This window comes from Neoarius graeffei, chromosome 22, assembly GCF_027579695.1.
Source record: "Neoarius graeffei isolate fNeoGra1 chromosome 22, fNeoGra1.pri, whole genome shotgun sequence".
Classification (NCBI taxonomy): domain Eukaryota; kingdom Metazoa; phylum Chordata; class Actinopteri; order Siluriformes; family Ariidae; genus Neoarius; species Neoarius graeffei.
The window spans coordinates 55,810,963-55,828,604 of record NC_083590.1 but is presented as its reverse complement, the minus strand read 5'-3'; the positions used below and the strand labels follow the sequence as shown (position 1 = coordinate 55,828,604).

Here is a 17,642-nt window from a genome sequence, read left to right as displayed (position 1 = left end):
TCACTCACTCTGTCACTCTCTCACTCTGTCACTCTCTCACTTATTCTCACTCACTCTGTCACTCTCTCACTTATTCTCTCACTCACTCACTCACTCACTCTGTCACTCTCTCACTTATTCTTTCACTCACTCACTCACTCACTCTGTCACTCTCTCACTTATTCTCTTTCACTCACTCACTCTGTCACTCTCTCACTTATTCTCTTTCACTCACTCTGTCACTCACTCACTCACTCTGTCACTCACTCACTCACTCACTCTGTCACTCTCTCACTTATTCTCACTCACTCTGTCACTCACTCACTCACTCACTCACTCTGTCACTCTCTCACTTATTCTCTTTCACTCACTCACTCTCACTCAGTCACTCACTCACTCACTCTGTCACTCTCTCACTTATTCTCTTTCACTCACTCACTCACTCACTCTGTCACTCACTTATTCTCTTTCACTCACTCACTCACTCACTCACTCACTCTGTCACTCTCTCACTTATTCTCTGTCACTCTGTCACTCACTCACTTATTCTCTTTCTCTCACTCACTCACTCACTCACTCTGTCACTCACTCACTCACTCTATCACTCATTCTCTTTCACTCACTCACTCTATCACTCATTCTCTTTCACTCACTCACTCTATCACTCATTCTCTTTCACTCACTCACTCTGTCACTCTCTCACTTATTCTCTTTCACTCACTCGCTCTGTCACTCTCTCACTTATTCTCTTTCACTCACTCGCTCTGTCACTGTCTCTCTCTCACTTATATTCTCTCTTATTCACTCCCTCTCACCCATTCACACACTCACTCTGTCACACTCTCTCATATTCTCTCTCTTATTCACTCCCTCACCCAGTCACTCTCTCACTCATTCTCTTTCACTCACACATTCATTTATTCTCTCACTCACTCGCTCTGTCTCTCTCTCACTCACTCATATTCTCTCTCTCTTTTATTCACTCCCTCTTACTCATTCGTTTATTCTCTCTCTCTCTCTCCCGGTTACTAGATAATAAGCTGAAATGTTCGGATTGATTGGCACGTGCTCCCGGCCAATAGCGTGCGTTTGAGGGCAGGCCACGAGACATTTCTAACCAATTGGAGCCATCGGGGGCGGGGCGATGGAGAGGTTGGCTGACGCCAGTGCAACAGGTTGTTGATAGGTGCCCCGGGAAGCCGCTCCGTGTGTACAGTGAGGGAGCCGCGGTGACACTGAGCGCCGTGTGCTGAACCCGGGACTGGAGCAGCTCTGAGCCGCGCGGCAGGAAGCCGGACTCGGGTGTTTACTCTCAGGTACAGTACAGGCAGATAGCGCCCGCTCTGGTCGGGGGGCGGAGGAGAGGAGAGGAGAGGAGAGGGAGCACCTGTTACTTTCTGCTTGTGTTCCAGCAGCAGCGCAGTGCTGTAGCTACAGCGGCTTACAGAAGGCTCTCTCTCTCTCTCTCTCTCCCCCGAGAGACAGACTTGGCTTTTAAATCTGTATTTTTTACTGAATGTTTCACAGTTAAACTGTTTTGACACAGAACTCGCAGCCCCCCGCTGTCTGTCCTGCTCTGAGCCCAGCGCGGCTCTCCAGGCCGGCCTGCCCGCTGCGGCTCCGGGCTCTTTACTCCCACACTGACAGCTCCCTGCCAGGCTTTTCCTTTCACTGCGAGAATTACAACTTTTGTGTAACTTGGTGTGTTTTAGCAAATATAAATATACAGTATACTCCAGATGTTCCATAGTTGAATGAATATATATGAGAGAGAAATACAAACATCTATTTATTCCACACAGTTTTTATAATGTGAGGAGGCGTGGCGGTGAGGAGGCGTGGCGGTGAGGAGGCGTGGCCTGTACACCATCAATTCTCTTTAAAAGTGGAAATATTGACTGCTCTAATGTTACCATTTGCTCTAATATTTATACTAAAATTAAAAGAGAAAGCTGCTATTAAAGGGAGCTGAAGGCAAATTTTTTATCCATTCTATTTCTCATTTTATTAAATATAGGAATGCATGTTTGATCGCTATTTTGTCGCTGCTATAGCAAGTTAGTGTTTGAAATATGCTCTGTAATATGTCAGTCCATATGTCAAAGCAATAGCCGTAAACGAGATTCGCTGAGACCTGTGCGAGACATCGTAGGATGGAAGCAAAACGTACAGCGGAAATCAAAGCGACGGACATCTGCCAACGTTATCAAAAGACGCGCGCGCCCTCTTTCGAATGCTGATGTAATCAAGCCGGAAGTTTTGTTCGTTTTGATAGCAATCAGGAAAGTTTGAAAAAAATAGGCAGTAATCATCATTTAAACTCGTTTTTGTGGAATATTTCATTTGAAAAACAGTTTTCAAAATGGCGGCACTGACACTTCACGTTTCGAAGTCTCGCACAAGTCTCGTGAAGATCGCGCGGATAAGCGACGCCTGCCGTGGACCAAACGAACTAAATTCAACACGGCTAAAAACCGAATAGGCCGATAAGTATAAAATTTAATTGCAATTAGTTGCCAATACGAGTCACAATATAAGGTTACTACAATTGAAAGCATAATTGAATAACAGGTTAATTAAGGAATAAAGCAAGTTTAAAAATGACTTCAGTTCCCCTTTAATTAAATAAGCAACTAAAACCTGCTCACATTTACAGTACATTGTCTGTCTGTTAAAGAAAAAATGTTTAATGACTCTCAGAAGAGATTGTGTTCAGCTACTTTCCTTCACTTGTACAGTGGTATGCAAAAGTTTGTGCACCCCTGGTCAAAATTGCTGTTACTGTGAACAGTTAAGCAAGTTGAAGATGAAATGATCTCCAAAAGGCATAAAGTTAAAGACGACTCATTCCCTTTATAGTTTAAGCAAAAAAAAAAATTTATTTTCATCTTTTTACATTTTCAAAATGACAAAAAAGGAAAAGGGCCCGAAGCAAAAGTTTGGGCACCCTGCATGGTCAGTACTTAGTAACAGCCCCTTTGGCAAGTATCACAGCTTGTAAATACTTTTTTTGTAGCCAGCTAATAATCTTTCAGTTCTTACCTGGGGGATTTTCACACATTCATCCTTGCAAAAGGCTTCCAGTTCTACAAGTTTCTTGGGCTGTCTTGCATGCACTGCTCTTTTGAGATCTATCCACAGATTTTCAATGATGTTTAGGTCAGGGGACTGTGAGGGCCCGGGCAGAACCTTCAGCTTGTGCCTCTTGAGGTGTTCCATTGTAGATTTTGAGGTGTGTTTTGGATCATCGTCTTATTGTAGGACGCATCCTCTTTTTAACTTCAACTTTTTTACAGATGGTGTGATGTTTGCTTCCAGAATTTGCTGGTATTTATTTGAATCCATGCTCCTCTCGACCAATGAAATGTGCCCTGTGCCATTGGCTGCAACACAACCCCAAAGCATGATGGATCCACACCCATGCTTCAGAGTCGGAGAGGTGTTCTTTTCCTGGAATTTGGCACCCTTTTTTCTCCAAACATACTTTTGCACATTGTGGCCAAAAAGTTCTATTTTGATTTCATCAGTCCACAGGACTTGTTTCCAAAATGCATCAGGCTTATTTAGATGTTCATTTGCAAACTTCAGACGCTGAATTTTGTGGCTTGGATGCAGGAAAGATTTTCTTCTGATGACTCTCCCATGAAGGCCATATTTGTTCAGGTGTCGCTGTATAGTAGAACAGTGCACCACCACTCCAGGGTCTGCTCAATCTTTCTGAAGGTCTTTTGCAGTCAAACGGGTTTTTATTTACCTTTCTAGCAATCCAACGAGCAGTTCTTTCAGAAAGTTTTCTTCATCTTCCAGACCTCACCTTGATCTCCACTGTTTCTGTTAACTGCCATTTCTTAAGAACATTACGATCTGAGGAAACAGCTACCTGAAAACACTTTGCTATGTTCTTGTAGCCTTCTCCTGCTTTGTGAGCTTCAATTATTTCATTATTCAGAATGCGAGGGAGTTGCTTAGAGGAGCCCATGGCTGTTGATTTTAGGGACAAGTTTGAGGAGTCAGAGAATTTATACAGCTTTGAAATCTGCATCATCTGACCTTTCCTAACGAAGAATTTGAACAAGCCACAGCTCAATAAGCTAATTAAGGTCTGGAACCTTGGTAAAAGTTACCTGAGAACTCAAATGTATTGGGGTGCCCAAACTTTCGCATGGTGTTCCTTTTCTTTTTTCACTCTCCAATTGTACAAAACAAAAATAATACACAAATCTTGCAGAAAACGCTGAAAAGAAATGTGTCGTCTTTACCTTTATGCCTTTTGGTGATCAGTTCATCTTCTGCTCACTTAACTATTCACAGTAACAGATGTTTTCAGTAAGGGTGCCCAAACTTTTGCATGCCACTGTATATGAGAGAGCCGTATACACTCGTATGTGTACAGTATGCACCAGTGTGCAGCACTGCATCATTCTGCACAATAATCCAGAAATAAAAATCTACAGATAAGGGGATTACACGCACGTACAGATGTTTTTGAGAGCTAAAATATTGGCCTGGTAAAATACAATACATCTCATCTCCGTACTGAAACCTTTGTTGTTGTTTAAATGTACTGTATTAGAAATGACGTGTTCGGTTAAGCATGTGCGATTTAACCTTCAGCGAGTGTAAGGTCACACAGATTTAAATGGCTTTTTTAGCTTCCAGTCAGACTTATTTTATGTGCATTCTGTGTTAAGCTGTTGGAGTGTAGTTTAACATTTTTAAAAAGCTGAGTTTGTGTTTGATCAACGCTGAGACTCTACAGCAGGAGCACTGCTATTGCGATGACTAATATACACACACCAACCTGCTGGATTAGTATGATGCAATTAAAATGTGGAGAGAGAGAGAGAATGAATGTCAATTACCTGCAACAAATTGAGCAATCTGCCTATTTTCTGGATAATTGACTAATCTAATGATTATTTACAAAATAAACAGGAAGTCAAAATAGTAGTACTGTAAGTTTGTCTAAGCTGTAAACTATCAGCTATGTCACAGGCTGAATTTTATAGTAGTGGAATGGTTATAAGTGTCCACATCACCCAAGTCATTGTTGCACAGGCTGTGCTAATTCAGACACAGTGGTTTGGAATTATTTTAGAAATAAGTTCTGACCTGATCTTTGGACTGATCTATAAATGACCGTGTTGCTTAAACAAGAAGATTCCAAGTAACATTTAGTGTCCGCTCAAAGGAGAATGGCTGACAAAACTGGATACTATAACTTTTATTTATTGTAAAAGTAGAAAAAGTTCTACAACTAGTTGTAGGTAAGAGTGCTGGGTTTGACGGGCGACGGTGGTCGTTGAGGCCGTGTCCACATTAATACGTTTTGAGTTTGAAGACTAGACGAGCATTTCAGAAACATCAGAAATAACCTCTGTCCACGTCTGAAAAAGCATCACGTGACCTTTCATGCACACTGGGCATGCGGGTGAAAAGGGTCACGTGACGGGAGCGTGATGAATCAGGGAAGGATTGATGAGACACAGTCAGGAAGTGAGCGTGGCTGTCTGCATCATCGTTTCCAAATGTCTCCATTTTCACCCGTTCACACTAAAACGAGGCCAGGGGCGTTTCTAAAAGTCTGTTTTCGGGGCGAAAATTCCTGAACGGTGTGAACGCAATGCATTTTAAAATTAAACCGTATTAACGTGGATGTAGACTGAGAACTGAGATGTAGAGTAAGTAAACTCCAGGAGGAACCAGACGGAGTTTTCTGTATGCTTTTGTAGTCCCACGTTTGCAGTTCATTACTCTGGTGTATATTTCGAAGATAAATAGAGCCTGTGGTGGAGGAGCAGACAATATGGCTTTGACACATTGTTGGGGTATAAGAACACGTGTGATTTTTTATTTATTTATTTATCTCATCTCATCTCATTATCTCTAGCCGCTTTATCCTTCTACAGGGTCGCAGGCAAGCTGGAGCCGATCCCAGCTGACTACGGGCGAAAGGCGGGGTACACCCTGGACAAGTCGCCAGGTCATCACAGGGCTGACACATAGACACAGACAACCATTCACACTCACATTCACACCTACGGTCAATTTAGAGTCACCAGTTAACCTAACCTGCATGTCTTTGGACTGTGGGGGAAACCGGAGCACCCGGAGGAAACCCACGCGGACACGGGGAGAACATGCAAACTCCACACAGAAAGGCCCTCGCCGGCCCCGGGGCTCGAACCCAGGACCTTCTTGCTGTGAGGCGACAGCGCTAACCACTACACCACCGTGCCGCCCTTATTTATTTATTTATTTATTTTAAAGTATACAGCAAAAATAAACATGACTCTTTTTTAATAAACATTAAGCTGTATCATTACACCCATAACATGCTGATTTTTGGCACGAAAGGCTCCTTTTGTAAAACTGAAACAGTCAGAGAACCGAATTAAATAAACTTGGTATAGTTGAGTGAAGAGACACAGTGTTAAAAGGAACATGGCTGAAACTGTGTGTGTGTGTGTAGTCCAGATGATCCTGTCTGGTCACATTCCTTCTGATACAGCAGTTTCTGGTGAAGCGAGGTGAAAGCAGATCGAAGTTGCACTTTCACATCCTGTTATAATGTTAGCAAGGAAGTCAAACATGACCAACTACAAACAAAGACCTGAAGTTCCTGCATCCCTGTCATATCACATACAGTGGTGCTTGAAAGTTTGTGAACCCTTTAGAATTTTCTATATTTCTGCATAAATATGACCTAAAACAACATCAGATTTTCACACAAGTCCTAAAAGTAGATAAAGAGAACCCAGTTAAACAAATAAGACAAATATTATACTTGGTCATTTATTTATTGAGGAAAATGATCCAATATTACATATCTGTGAGTGGCAAAAGTATGTGAACCTCTAGGATTAGCAGTTAATTTGAAGGTGAAATTAGAGTCAGGTGTTTTCAATCAATGGGATGACAATCAGGTGTGAGTGGGCACCCTGTTTTATTTAAAGAACAGGGATCTATCAAAGTCTGATCTTCACAACACATGTTTGTGGAAGTGTATCATGGCACGAACAAAGGAGATTTCTGAGGACCTCAGAAAAAGCATTGTTGATGCTCATCAGGCTGGAAAAGGTTACAAAACCATCTCTAAAGAGTTTGGACTCCACCAATCCACAGTCAGACAGATTGTGTACAAATGGAGGAAATTCAAGACCATTGTTAGCCTCCCCAGGAGTGGTCGACCAACAAAGATCACTCCAAGAGCAAGGCGTGTAATAGTCGGCAAGGTTACAAAGGACCCCAGGGTAACTTCTAAGCAACTGAAGGCCTCTCTCACATTGGCTAATGTTCATGAGTCCACCATCAGGAGAACACTGAACAACAGTGGTGTGCATGGCAGGGTTGCAAGGAGAAAGCCACTGCTCTCCAAAAAGAACGTTGCTGTTCATCTGCAGTTTGCTAAAGATCACGTGGACAAGCCAGAAGGCTATTGGAAAAATGTTTTGTGGATGGATGAGACCAAAATAAAACTTTTGGTTTAAATGACAAGCATTATGTTTGGAGAAAGGAAAACACTGCATTCCAGCATAAGAACCTTATCCCATCTGTGAAACATGGTGGTGGTAGTATCATAGTTTGGGCCTGTTTTGCTGCATCTGGGCCAGGACGGCTTGCCATCATTGATGGAACGATGAATTCTGAATTATGCCAGCGAATTCTAAAGGAAAATGTCAAGACATCTGTCCATGAACTGAATCTCAAGAGAAGGTGGGTCATGCAGCAAGACAACGACCCTAAGCACACAAGTCGTTCTACGAAAGAATGGTTAAAGAAGAATAAAGTTAATGTTTTGGAATGGCCAAGTCAAAGTCCTGACCTTAATCCAATGGAAATGTTGTGGAAGGACCTGAAGCGAGCAGTTCATGTGAGGAAACCCACCAACATCCCAGAGTTGAAGCTGTTCTGTACGGAGGAACGGGCTAAAATTCCTCCAAGCCGGTGTGCAGGACTGATCAACAGTTACCGCAAACGTTTAGTTGCAGTTATTGCTGCACAAGGGGGTCACACCAGATACTGAAAGTAAAGGTTCACATACTTTTGCCACTCACAGATATGTAATATTGGATCATTTTCCTCAATAAATAAATGAGCAAGTATAATATTTTCTCATTTGTTTAACTGGGTTCTCTTTATCTACTTTTTGGACTTGTGTGAAAATCTGATGTTTTAGGTCATATTTATGCAGAAATCTAGAAAATTCTCAAGGTTCACAAACTTTCAAGCACCACTGTATGAGTAAATGTGCGTGAACTAGTGCCATTTTCCCAAACACACAGAGCAGATGCAGCATGTCTGTTCAGAGCAAACACCAGATTCAGCCCTTGAAAAGAATCAGTGTGTTGTGAGACTCCGTGTTTGTGCCACCTGTTACACTGTTGGGGAACGAGGCCATGCCTTCACTGTAATGGGACATGTGGAAACTGATGTATCGCAACCTGTGTGTGTCGAAGCTATGATGTGCGATCATGTGGAGCAGAAGATGTACAGTGAGAATGTGTGGAATTTTGACTGTGCAGATTACGGTTGGCCTCACAAAGCTGCTGCCTGTTACAGTGTAACCCGGTCCTGCATTACAGCCAGTTATTTATTCATAGCCTACAGGTTACTGATCGATTTGTAAAAGCAGTTTGGTATTCAATTAATGTTTTGACATCTTAAATAGCAGTGGTTTTTAAAACAAGGCTTGTTACTGAAGCACATACTCTACAATCACTGGCCACTTTATTAGGAGCACCCATCTACCTGCTGTTTTCTGCAGTTCTGTAATCAGCCGATCCCTCGACAGCAGCACGATGCATCAAATCACGCAGATACAAATCAAGAGCTTCAGTTAATGTTCACTTCAAACATCAGAATGGGAAAAATTGTGATCTCAAAGTGTGACTTTCTTTCACTGTGGTATGGGTGTTGGTTTGAGCCAGATGGACTGGTAGTTTGAGTATTTCAGAAACTGCTGATCTCCTGGGGTTTTCACACACAACAGTCTCGAGTTTACACAGAATGGTGCAGAAAACAAAAAACACTGAGTGAGTGAGCGACAGTTCTGTGGGTGGAAACAAACGACTTGTTGATAAGAGAGGGTCAGAGGGAAATGGACAGATTGGTTCGAGCTGCCAGGAAGGATATAGTAACTCATATAATCACTCTTTACAACCGTGGTGAGCAGAAAAGCATCTCAGCATGCAACAGCAGAAGAACACATTGGGTTCCACTCCTGCAGCCAAGAACAGGAATCTTAGAATCAACAACAAGCTCCTATCAAAATAGCAAATTACTGTACTATCAAAGGTGGTAACAATAAACGTTGCATAATCTTACCCTTTGAATGTAACCTGTTTTTAATTACACCAATTGTTGGATTATTAATCAAATAATCATTACTTTTGAATTTTAAAATTCAGAACAGACCAATTCACAGCACCCTGAGCTCATTTTAATGTCCCTGCTCGCCATGTCCGGTGAAGCCCAGCTTTTATGGCAGTTTCACCATGTACAATGTTTCAATGGGATAAAAAATGAACACTCCTTGGACAATAGATTTTAGACTTTTAATAGTCCAGGTCCTGGACACATGGCTTCTCAGGCCAGCCACATTCTGCACTCTTTTAAATATAAGATATGTGCACACAGCTGTTTTTTAGATGTTAATTGTAGTTTCTGCTTCCAAAACCTTGAGACCTTTGGCTGTGATGGATAGATGGACTGATGGAGAGAGAACCAGTTATTAAGCTCACCAGTGTCCCAATCTACTATGATCCTGATCTATAAAATATGATTGGGGAAAAGGGCACACTTTGGTTCAGCCCTAAAAGCATCTTCCTCTGCAGTGGTCTACCTTTCAGCAAGCATGAGGCATTACTTGGACATTACTAATGGCTTGGTAAGGAAGTTTGCTGGGACTAGGTGAAATGGTGCGACTCCTGATTCAGCACTGCACCAGGCTGGGTTCAGAGAGGATTCGCACAAGATGGGCAGAGTTGTGGTTTTATGTAAAACAGTCCTGGGGCATTGACGTAAGAAAGCTGCAAATACAGTATGCATCACTAAATGTAGACTCTCGATGGAGAGACCGTACTTCAGTTGTATTAACTAACAACCCAGCTGCAGGGGTAGTGCTGCTGTCTGAGGATATGAACTACAGCTACACTATATTTTGTGTGTGCGTGCGTACGTACATAAACAGTGTGGGAAATGAGGCCGGACCGGTGGACACTGACCGGTAATTTTCATGTTCCGTCAGTCTGTATTTCAAAAGCATCAAACCGGATGGCCCATGAAAAATTTGTAAAGATATGGATCTAATCCACTTCCAGTTTTCTTCCAAACGTTACGCTGGGCGAATACATTGTCGTAACACGGCCTGTAAAACAGGGGCCCCCACAGGCCCAACTTTAAAAATTCATAACTCTGCCACCAATGGTCCTAGCCCCGCCAAACTTTACAGGCCCGTCCCTCTTCCGAGTGGCACACTAAATAAGACAGTAATAATCCACTCAGTGTTCACTCTTGTTTTTATTGCACGAGGCAGTTGAACTAGTGTTTTAGGGTCGACAGTATCTGATTGATCCAGTCGGTTGATTTAAGAGTTCAGTTTACATGAAACTTTGCAGTACAGTATTATGCTCCGTGCCAAACTGCCAGTCAGTGGTGGTGGTGATGTGCTTTCATTCATTTATAATAAGAATGACATTCAGTCATATGTGTTATAGAATAGAGATTTATGTCTTAAGAGTTTTTATTTTCTAAGTTCTAGTGGAGCAGGTTTTAGTCTGAATGCCAAATGATATGACCATGTCTAGTTTAGTCATTTTTAAATAATTTTGTTCCAAAGTTACTTGGAATCTTGGACTCAAAATTTTAACTCCTATTATGTAAGAATAGTTGTATTTGTTAATTACTAAATTTCTTATAGAGGGCCTTTCTGTGCGGAGTTTGCATGTTCTCCCCGTGTCCGCATGGGTTTCCTCCGGGTGCTCCGGTTTCCCCCACAGTCCAAAGACATGCAGGTTAGGTTAACTGGTGACTCTAAATTGACCGTAGGTGTGAATGTGAGTGTGAATGGTTGTCTGTGTCTATGTGCGACCCTGTAGAACAGGATAAAGCGGCTAGAGATAATGAGATGGTATAAAAATTCATTGTTGACATAATGTTTCACGAGTGTTATTATAGTACCTATATATGAGGACCAGTAAGTTGTAACTTAATGGAGCATCCTTGGCCCCTCATACTTTTTTCTAGGCATGGAACTGACCTGTGTGTGCTACTGTTTTCTTGGGTAGAACTTTAAACATGTTTTTCTTGAATCTTCTGACATTTTCGCATAAATTATATTCAATTTGTAGTGTAATTAGCAACTAATGTCGAATGTAATTTGGCCTTTGAAGATCACAAAAACGTGCCTGGAAATAGCGGAGAAGCCATCTAAAGCCCTTCAGCTCCCAGGGCCCTAAATTGGGCCCTGGACCCCCAGCTGCATTGTTCTGGGGCTTTGGCCCGTCATTTGGACAAACTGAAATTTGGATGGACAGACAACATTTCAGATTTTTCTGTCCTGTGACAGTCTGCTTAAAATTCTTTATTTCCCGTGTGTGTGTGATATACAAGTATGTATAAGGCCCTGGTCACACTATTGGTCTCACTCCAAAAAATGTCATGTCTAAGCTACCATTAGATCATGTTTAGATATTTATCACCAAAAGCACATGATGTCCTAATAGTGTTCATACAGGACTAGCTTGGGTATATCACAATTTTTTAATTTTTCTCATCTATTTCCAGGTGACCACAGCCTCACATTTGGCCAGGTGCCATATTACATGCCGTGTTCTAGGACCAGGTGGGAACTGTTCATAGTTTTTGCCTGTTTGGCATTGCCTCTAAATTTCTTGTTGGTTGGACTGTTGATAGTTGGTTGGACCTAACTGTTGATAGTTTAAATGTGGAGTAAGATTCAAACCGCATGTTGAATGTCAGTCTCACCAGATGCAATGCAAACCCATGGTTCCGTGTGCGACATTTTCCATAAACAAGTTATATCTAGTAGGCTGCTGTGTCCCAACAGGTAAGAACTAGAGTTGTTCAAAAGGCTCTCTGAGAAGGTGGAGTCTAACATGTATAGGTGTAATACACAGACTTCTGAAACACTGAATTTTAAGATGTGTCATTTGACCAAAGTTCATTCGACTATTTTCCGTAAACAATAATGTCGCATACGGAATTTCAGTTGCCTCTGTAACCGGTGTTCCGATTCTGCTGAAATTTTCAAGTTTTGCCACAAGGAAAGTGTGTTTACTGTGCTTGGGTTATTGACAACCTGAGGTAAAGTGAGTTTTAGAAACGTTGAGTTTTTACACCATCTTCTTATATGATGCAGAAGAGCCTTCTTGTTGCTTCATTCAGATGCCTACATAAGGTGCACTCAGTCCCATTCAGCTCTCACTCCCTGTGATGTGTTAACTTTAGGAAATCAAAAGGTATAGTACTGGGTACATGCAAGGATGTTTCAGTTCTACCCCTTGTGCAACATAATTGGGACCAATAGCATGACCAGGGAGAGAGAGATAAAATAAAAAGCTGAGGGTATATGCTCATCCATTTTTCAGTCTGTCACTGTGCTTTGTGTGCTTCACTGTCTTTTAATAACTTTGTCTGCCATCACAAGTTTACAGTAAGAGAGTTCACTCTGACGCTGTGTGCATGTTTGAGCAGTACATTTGCCTGTTATCATGGAATTTCCATTGTGATCCTGATAAATACTCATTTTAATCCTGATGATTGGTCCTGGCTTTGCATGCTGAAGGTCCTTTGCTTCACCAGTGATGCAGGCTTCACACAGTCTTTCCCCACAGATTATTTATAGCAAAAAGACCCTGTGGTTTAGCATAGAAGAAAATCAGTAAATCTGTGGAAAGATGAGAATCAAGCCTGAAAAATATCATGTGCGTGTATGTGACAAGTTGATCATTCTTACAATTCACCTTAAATTGTTGATGTACAGTAACCAACATGTGCACAAGCTGCATTCTCAGCATTTTAGCAGTTTTGCAGACAAGGTTACTGAGCCTGTTAACACAAACGTATAAAACACTTGGTCACTGCTTAATTTAGACAGAACAGTGATGGAGACTTGTTGAAATGAGTATTTCTGTGTGAGATCTGGGGTGCAGTCTGTGTTCCAGTTCATCCCAAAGGTGTTCACTGGGGTTGAGTTCAGTCCTGGCTCTGTGCAGGACACTTGAGTTCTTCACTCCAATCTTCACACACCATGTCTTCATGGCGTTCCTGTGCTTTGTGTACATGCTGGAACAGGTTTGGGCCTCTTGGTTCCAGTGAAGGGGAATTGTAAAGAAAGGTGTGTGTACAAAATCTCATCTCATTATCTCTAGCCGCTTTATCCTTCTACAGGGTCGCAGGCAAGCTGGAGCCTATCCCAGCTGACTACGGGCGAAAGGCGGGGTACACCCTGGACAAGTCGCCAGGTCATCACAGGGCTGACACATACAACCATTCACACCTACGGTCAATTTAGAGTCACCAGTTAACCTAACCTGCATGTCTTTGGACTGTGGGGGAAACCGGAGCACCCGGAGGAAACCCATGCGGACACGGGGAGAACATGCAAACTCCACACAGAAAGGCCCTCGCCGGCCCCGGGGCTCGAACCCAGGACCTTCTTGCTGTGAGGCGACAGCGCTAACCACTACACCACCGTGCCGCCGTGTGTACAAAATTCTATACAATTTAGGGAAGAACCACATATGGGTGTTACGATCAGGGGTAAACATACTTTTGGTCATAGTCGTCTCTTCCCCCCCCCCCCCCCCCCCTTTAAATTGTCTTCAATGGAGCACTTGCATGTGACGTCACAGCTGATCCAGATTGTGACAGACGCCATCTTGTCGGTCAAACACCATATTTCCCCTTCTGGTTCTACTTCTGCTTTTACTTCTACCTTTTCTTCTGGAAAACCCTACTATATACAATTCTACTACAACGGCTGCGGCTACAAGCTCTCCCTACCTGTGCACGTTTTTTATGTGTTTTGTGTGTATTTTTGCGTGTTGTTCATCTGTACCGGACTTCAATATCCACTACAACCGTATGGACTTACTGGACATTGGTTTCCAGCAGAAAATGACGGTTTGTAGCGATTTTCCATCGCATGCACAACATTCCGGACAAGATAGCAAGACCAGCGGGGTCTCCGTGGATTGTTATCGGAAGCAAAGCGAAGGAGGCGGCGTCGGGAGCGGAAGCAAAAGCGAGGCTGCAGAGCCGGCCTGTTGACTAAGCTCAGAAAACAACCACTCAAATCTCCACTACTAAGCCTCTACCTCTCCAACGCCAGATCCATGGTAAACAAGACAGATGATTTGGAATTACAGCTGGAATTACCTTATTCTATAATCGGCTGGTCAGTGCTATACTCAATACTTAAGTGACTTACCTGTCCAATGAGGATTGTTATTTTCTTGTTTACAAGATGCCACATCTGAGTCGCTGACAAATCCTGAATTTCTGTAAAGATAACTGTCCAGAGATTTATAAGCACGCAGTGCTTCACCACTGAACAGCAAGGGAAAGTTGATGAGGTAATTATACACGTCCGGGTATTCCGCTGGCAGTTCAATATCCAGTGACACGGTCGTGAAAACTCCGTCCGGTAAGCCATAAGGGTCAGTAATCTGTAGATCGTTTATTTTAGACATATATCTAGTTATCTGTTCATTAGAAAAATGAGCCGTGTAGTCCGTCGGTTGAAATTGATCCATTCTGTACACGAGTGCAGCAGTATTCAGCTGTGTTTTTTACCGACAAGATGGCGGCTGTGTACTTTCCTGTCACGTGACTGCAAGATCTCTATACCGTAATAGGCAATAAATGGTTGCCAGGTGAGGGGTTGAGTTGACCAGATCTTTATGCTACTGAGTGCTGGGCCTTATAGGAATAGAAAACCAGGGATAATTAATTACAATCTCTTTACAGTCTTGAGTTTCTTGGTACAGTACTCTCCTCCTCCTAAGCTGTGATGGAGAGCATGCATAAAACTTCACAACAGTTGGAGAGAATTAAGCACTTGGTTTCAAAGATCACCTATGGCACTTAATCATTACATCTTGGTCTTCCTCACAAAAACAGTTTGCTTATTATTTTTCAATTTTGCTTTCACAGTGAGCCACAATGAATTCCATCTCAGCAGATAGAAAGCCTCCAGTGGACTATGGTGTCCAGATCCGCTTCATCAAAGACCTGGATGATATGGGTGGAGGCTATGTAGAGAGGAATCGGGGTGTTGGAGGAGCAGCAGCTGCTGGAGGCAGTGGGACTCCTCCATCCTCTACATATGGGGTTGCAGTGAGGGTTCAAGGAATTTCTGGACAGCCCTATGTGGTGCTGAAGGATGGAGAGAAGGGTGACTCATATGGAGTACAACTGAAGACCCAGCCTCAGCCACAGACCCCAGTTCTTGGATTTTCGTCCCCATTTAACAGCCTGCCTCCAAGACCACGCGATGGCGCTCAGACTCCTAAAGACCCTTACAGCTCATTTGGGCCACCAATTTCACCAGATGAGACTGAATTTGGCAGCCCTTTGAAGAGACCACCTGGTGATGGACAAGCAGGAAGTCAAGGAGATGGAGAAAGGGGGACTACAGAACATCCTGTTTTGGCTCCTTCATCCAAAGACTCCGGGAAGAAGGCTGTTGGAGAACTGAATGAAGCTGGCCTTAGGCCAGTGCGGCAGACTGGAATTGGTGGGACAAAGAAAAGCGGGAATCAGTGTACCTCTACAGAGCCATTCCCTGAAGCTTCAGCACCAGGTACTGTTGAAGAGCCAGTTGAAGCCATTGACACAAAATCTTTAGCCCCCATTAATAAACTTATCAGTAAATTTAACAGCAGTACCACGTCCACCGTGCCAAGCCGGATCAGAGGTCGCTCTCGAGCTCGAGCATGTCTGCAGTTTGATGAGCGAAAGCGTTCTCGTAGCTTGGATGCCCACAAGGAACAGGAAGAAGAGCCTATTCCTTCACCAACCATAAACCCCTACGCTCCTACAATAAACACCACCTCAGGCTCCAGTCTTGCCTCACCCAAATGTACAAACTACAACAGTCTTGGACAGAGCTCTCCTTCTATTGCAATGGTTCCTGCTGTTCCTACCTCAAAGGCACCTACCATTAATCAAACTCCAAGGATGTTTGTTGCCAAGGAAGTACCACCTACTATATCAAAGAAACAGGTAAGCATTTATCAATAATTTTGAAGAACATTCTATGCAAACATTTATCTTCAGATATAGCGTGTGTTCGCTGAGGCCCTGGTCACTCTATAGCTTGTGATGGGTTTCTGAATACTTTGCAATGAAAAATTGACTTCATAGCCAGTTAATAGCTTTAATTGAATGAAGATAGTGTTCTGATGAACTGCTCATTTTCTGGAGGTTTCTGAGAATTATCCTCCATTTTTGGCTGCAGTGATGCTCCTTTGTTTCCTCCTTGAATGTTTTATAGAGCAGCTCTTTTTTAAATGTTACCTTTTTAGGTAACACCTGATCTTCTGAGCTGCCAAAGTCAAAGTACAGACTCTGTTGATGGAGGTGAAGCTCAAGAACGACAGGCGATTTATGAAATCCTCAGAGAAGGGTAAGCTTCCTTCACATTCCAACCAGTGGATGTACCAGGTAGGGGTGGGTAGGTGATATGACTAGACATGAAGACCTTCCTAAGATACATGATCTGGATCACTGTATACAGAACCAGCAAAACATACAGCTGAGTTAAATGATGCTCTTATTTAATGTCTATGGAAAATGACTTAAATTTCTGCTTCTACTCAATATTTTTAAAAAGTTAGAAAAGGATATCATGATACGAGAGTGTATTGTGACATAATTTGTCAGGATATTGCTATTATATTGTCATATTGCCCAGCCCTAATACCAGCTGAGGTATTCAAACAAAATGAACATGGTCTTTTTAACCCACTTTTCTTTCCATACACGTTTTCTTTCTCTATTTTGTACCACATCAGATCTGTTGAGGGTGAGATGTCCTTGAGACGAAAAGCAAATCTCATGCATGAGCAGCTCCGAGGGATGAAGGTGAGCATGTTCACATTCACCACAACTTCCTGATACTGTGCCTTTGTGAGATGATGTAGTGAATGTGGGGAGTGTGTGTACTTGAATGGAGCCACCTGTAGGCGAATCATCCTCTTTCGGTCGCTTGGTAACCGTCGCTTTAATGAAGACAGCTGGTTAGAGTATTGTGTGAGTCTGTCATGCTTTAATAATTAATGCAGGCCAGGAGCTAATACCTTTTTGAAGAGAGGTTTCTTCTCCGTATCGAGCATCTCGGATATACCTGCACTACAGTATTGATGACACTGAAACCAAACCTCTTTTTCTAGTCCCTTCATGTGGATGTAGTAAAACACTGTTTTGAGGTTTCCAAGGCAACAGATACTGTATGAGGCTAATTAGCACAGAGTGAATGAGGCATGTTTAGTGATGGACTCTTTCTAATTCATTGGTTTTGTGCTTTTTGAATGAGTGTTTCTGAGGATGACACTAGCGAGCAGTATGATTGTGGTGGTGATGAACGAATTAAAGTGTTGAAGTTTTTTTGTATGTAATATTCATATCCACCAATA

The 17,642-nt window shown here is 42.6% G+C and overlaps 1 protein-coding gene across 2 annotated transcripts in view; it reads left to right on the top strand.

The window, feature by feature from the left end:
* Positions 1-1,160: 1,160 nt before the first annotated feature.
* cgnb (cingulin b) overlaps positions 1,161-17,642 on the top strand; it is a 61,468-nt gene continuing 44,986 nt past the window's right edge. For both annotated transcript variants that reach the window (XM_060904990.1, XM_060904989.1), the window contains exons 1-4: positions 1,161-1,295; positions 15,160-16,230; positions 16,533-16,633; positions 17,022-17,091. In XM_060904990.1, coding sequence (XP_060760973.1) covers positions 15,169-16,230; positions 16,533-16,633; positions 17,022-17,091 — 1,233 coding nt within the window. In that variant the 5' untranslated portion in view covers positions 1,161-1,295; positions 15,160-15,168. The remainder of the gene's footprint in view (positions 1,296-15,159; positions 16,231-16,532; positions 16,634-17,021; positions 17,092-17,642) is intronic.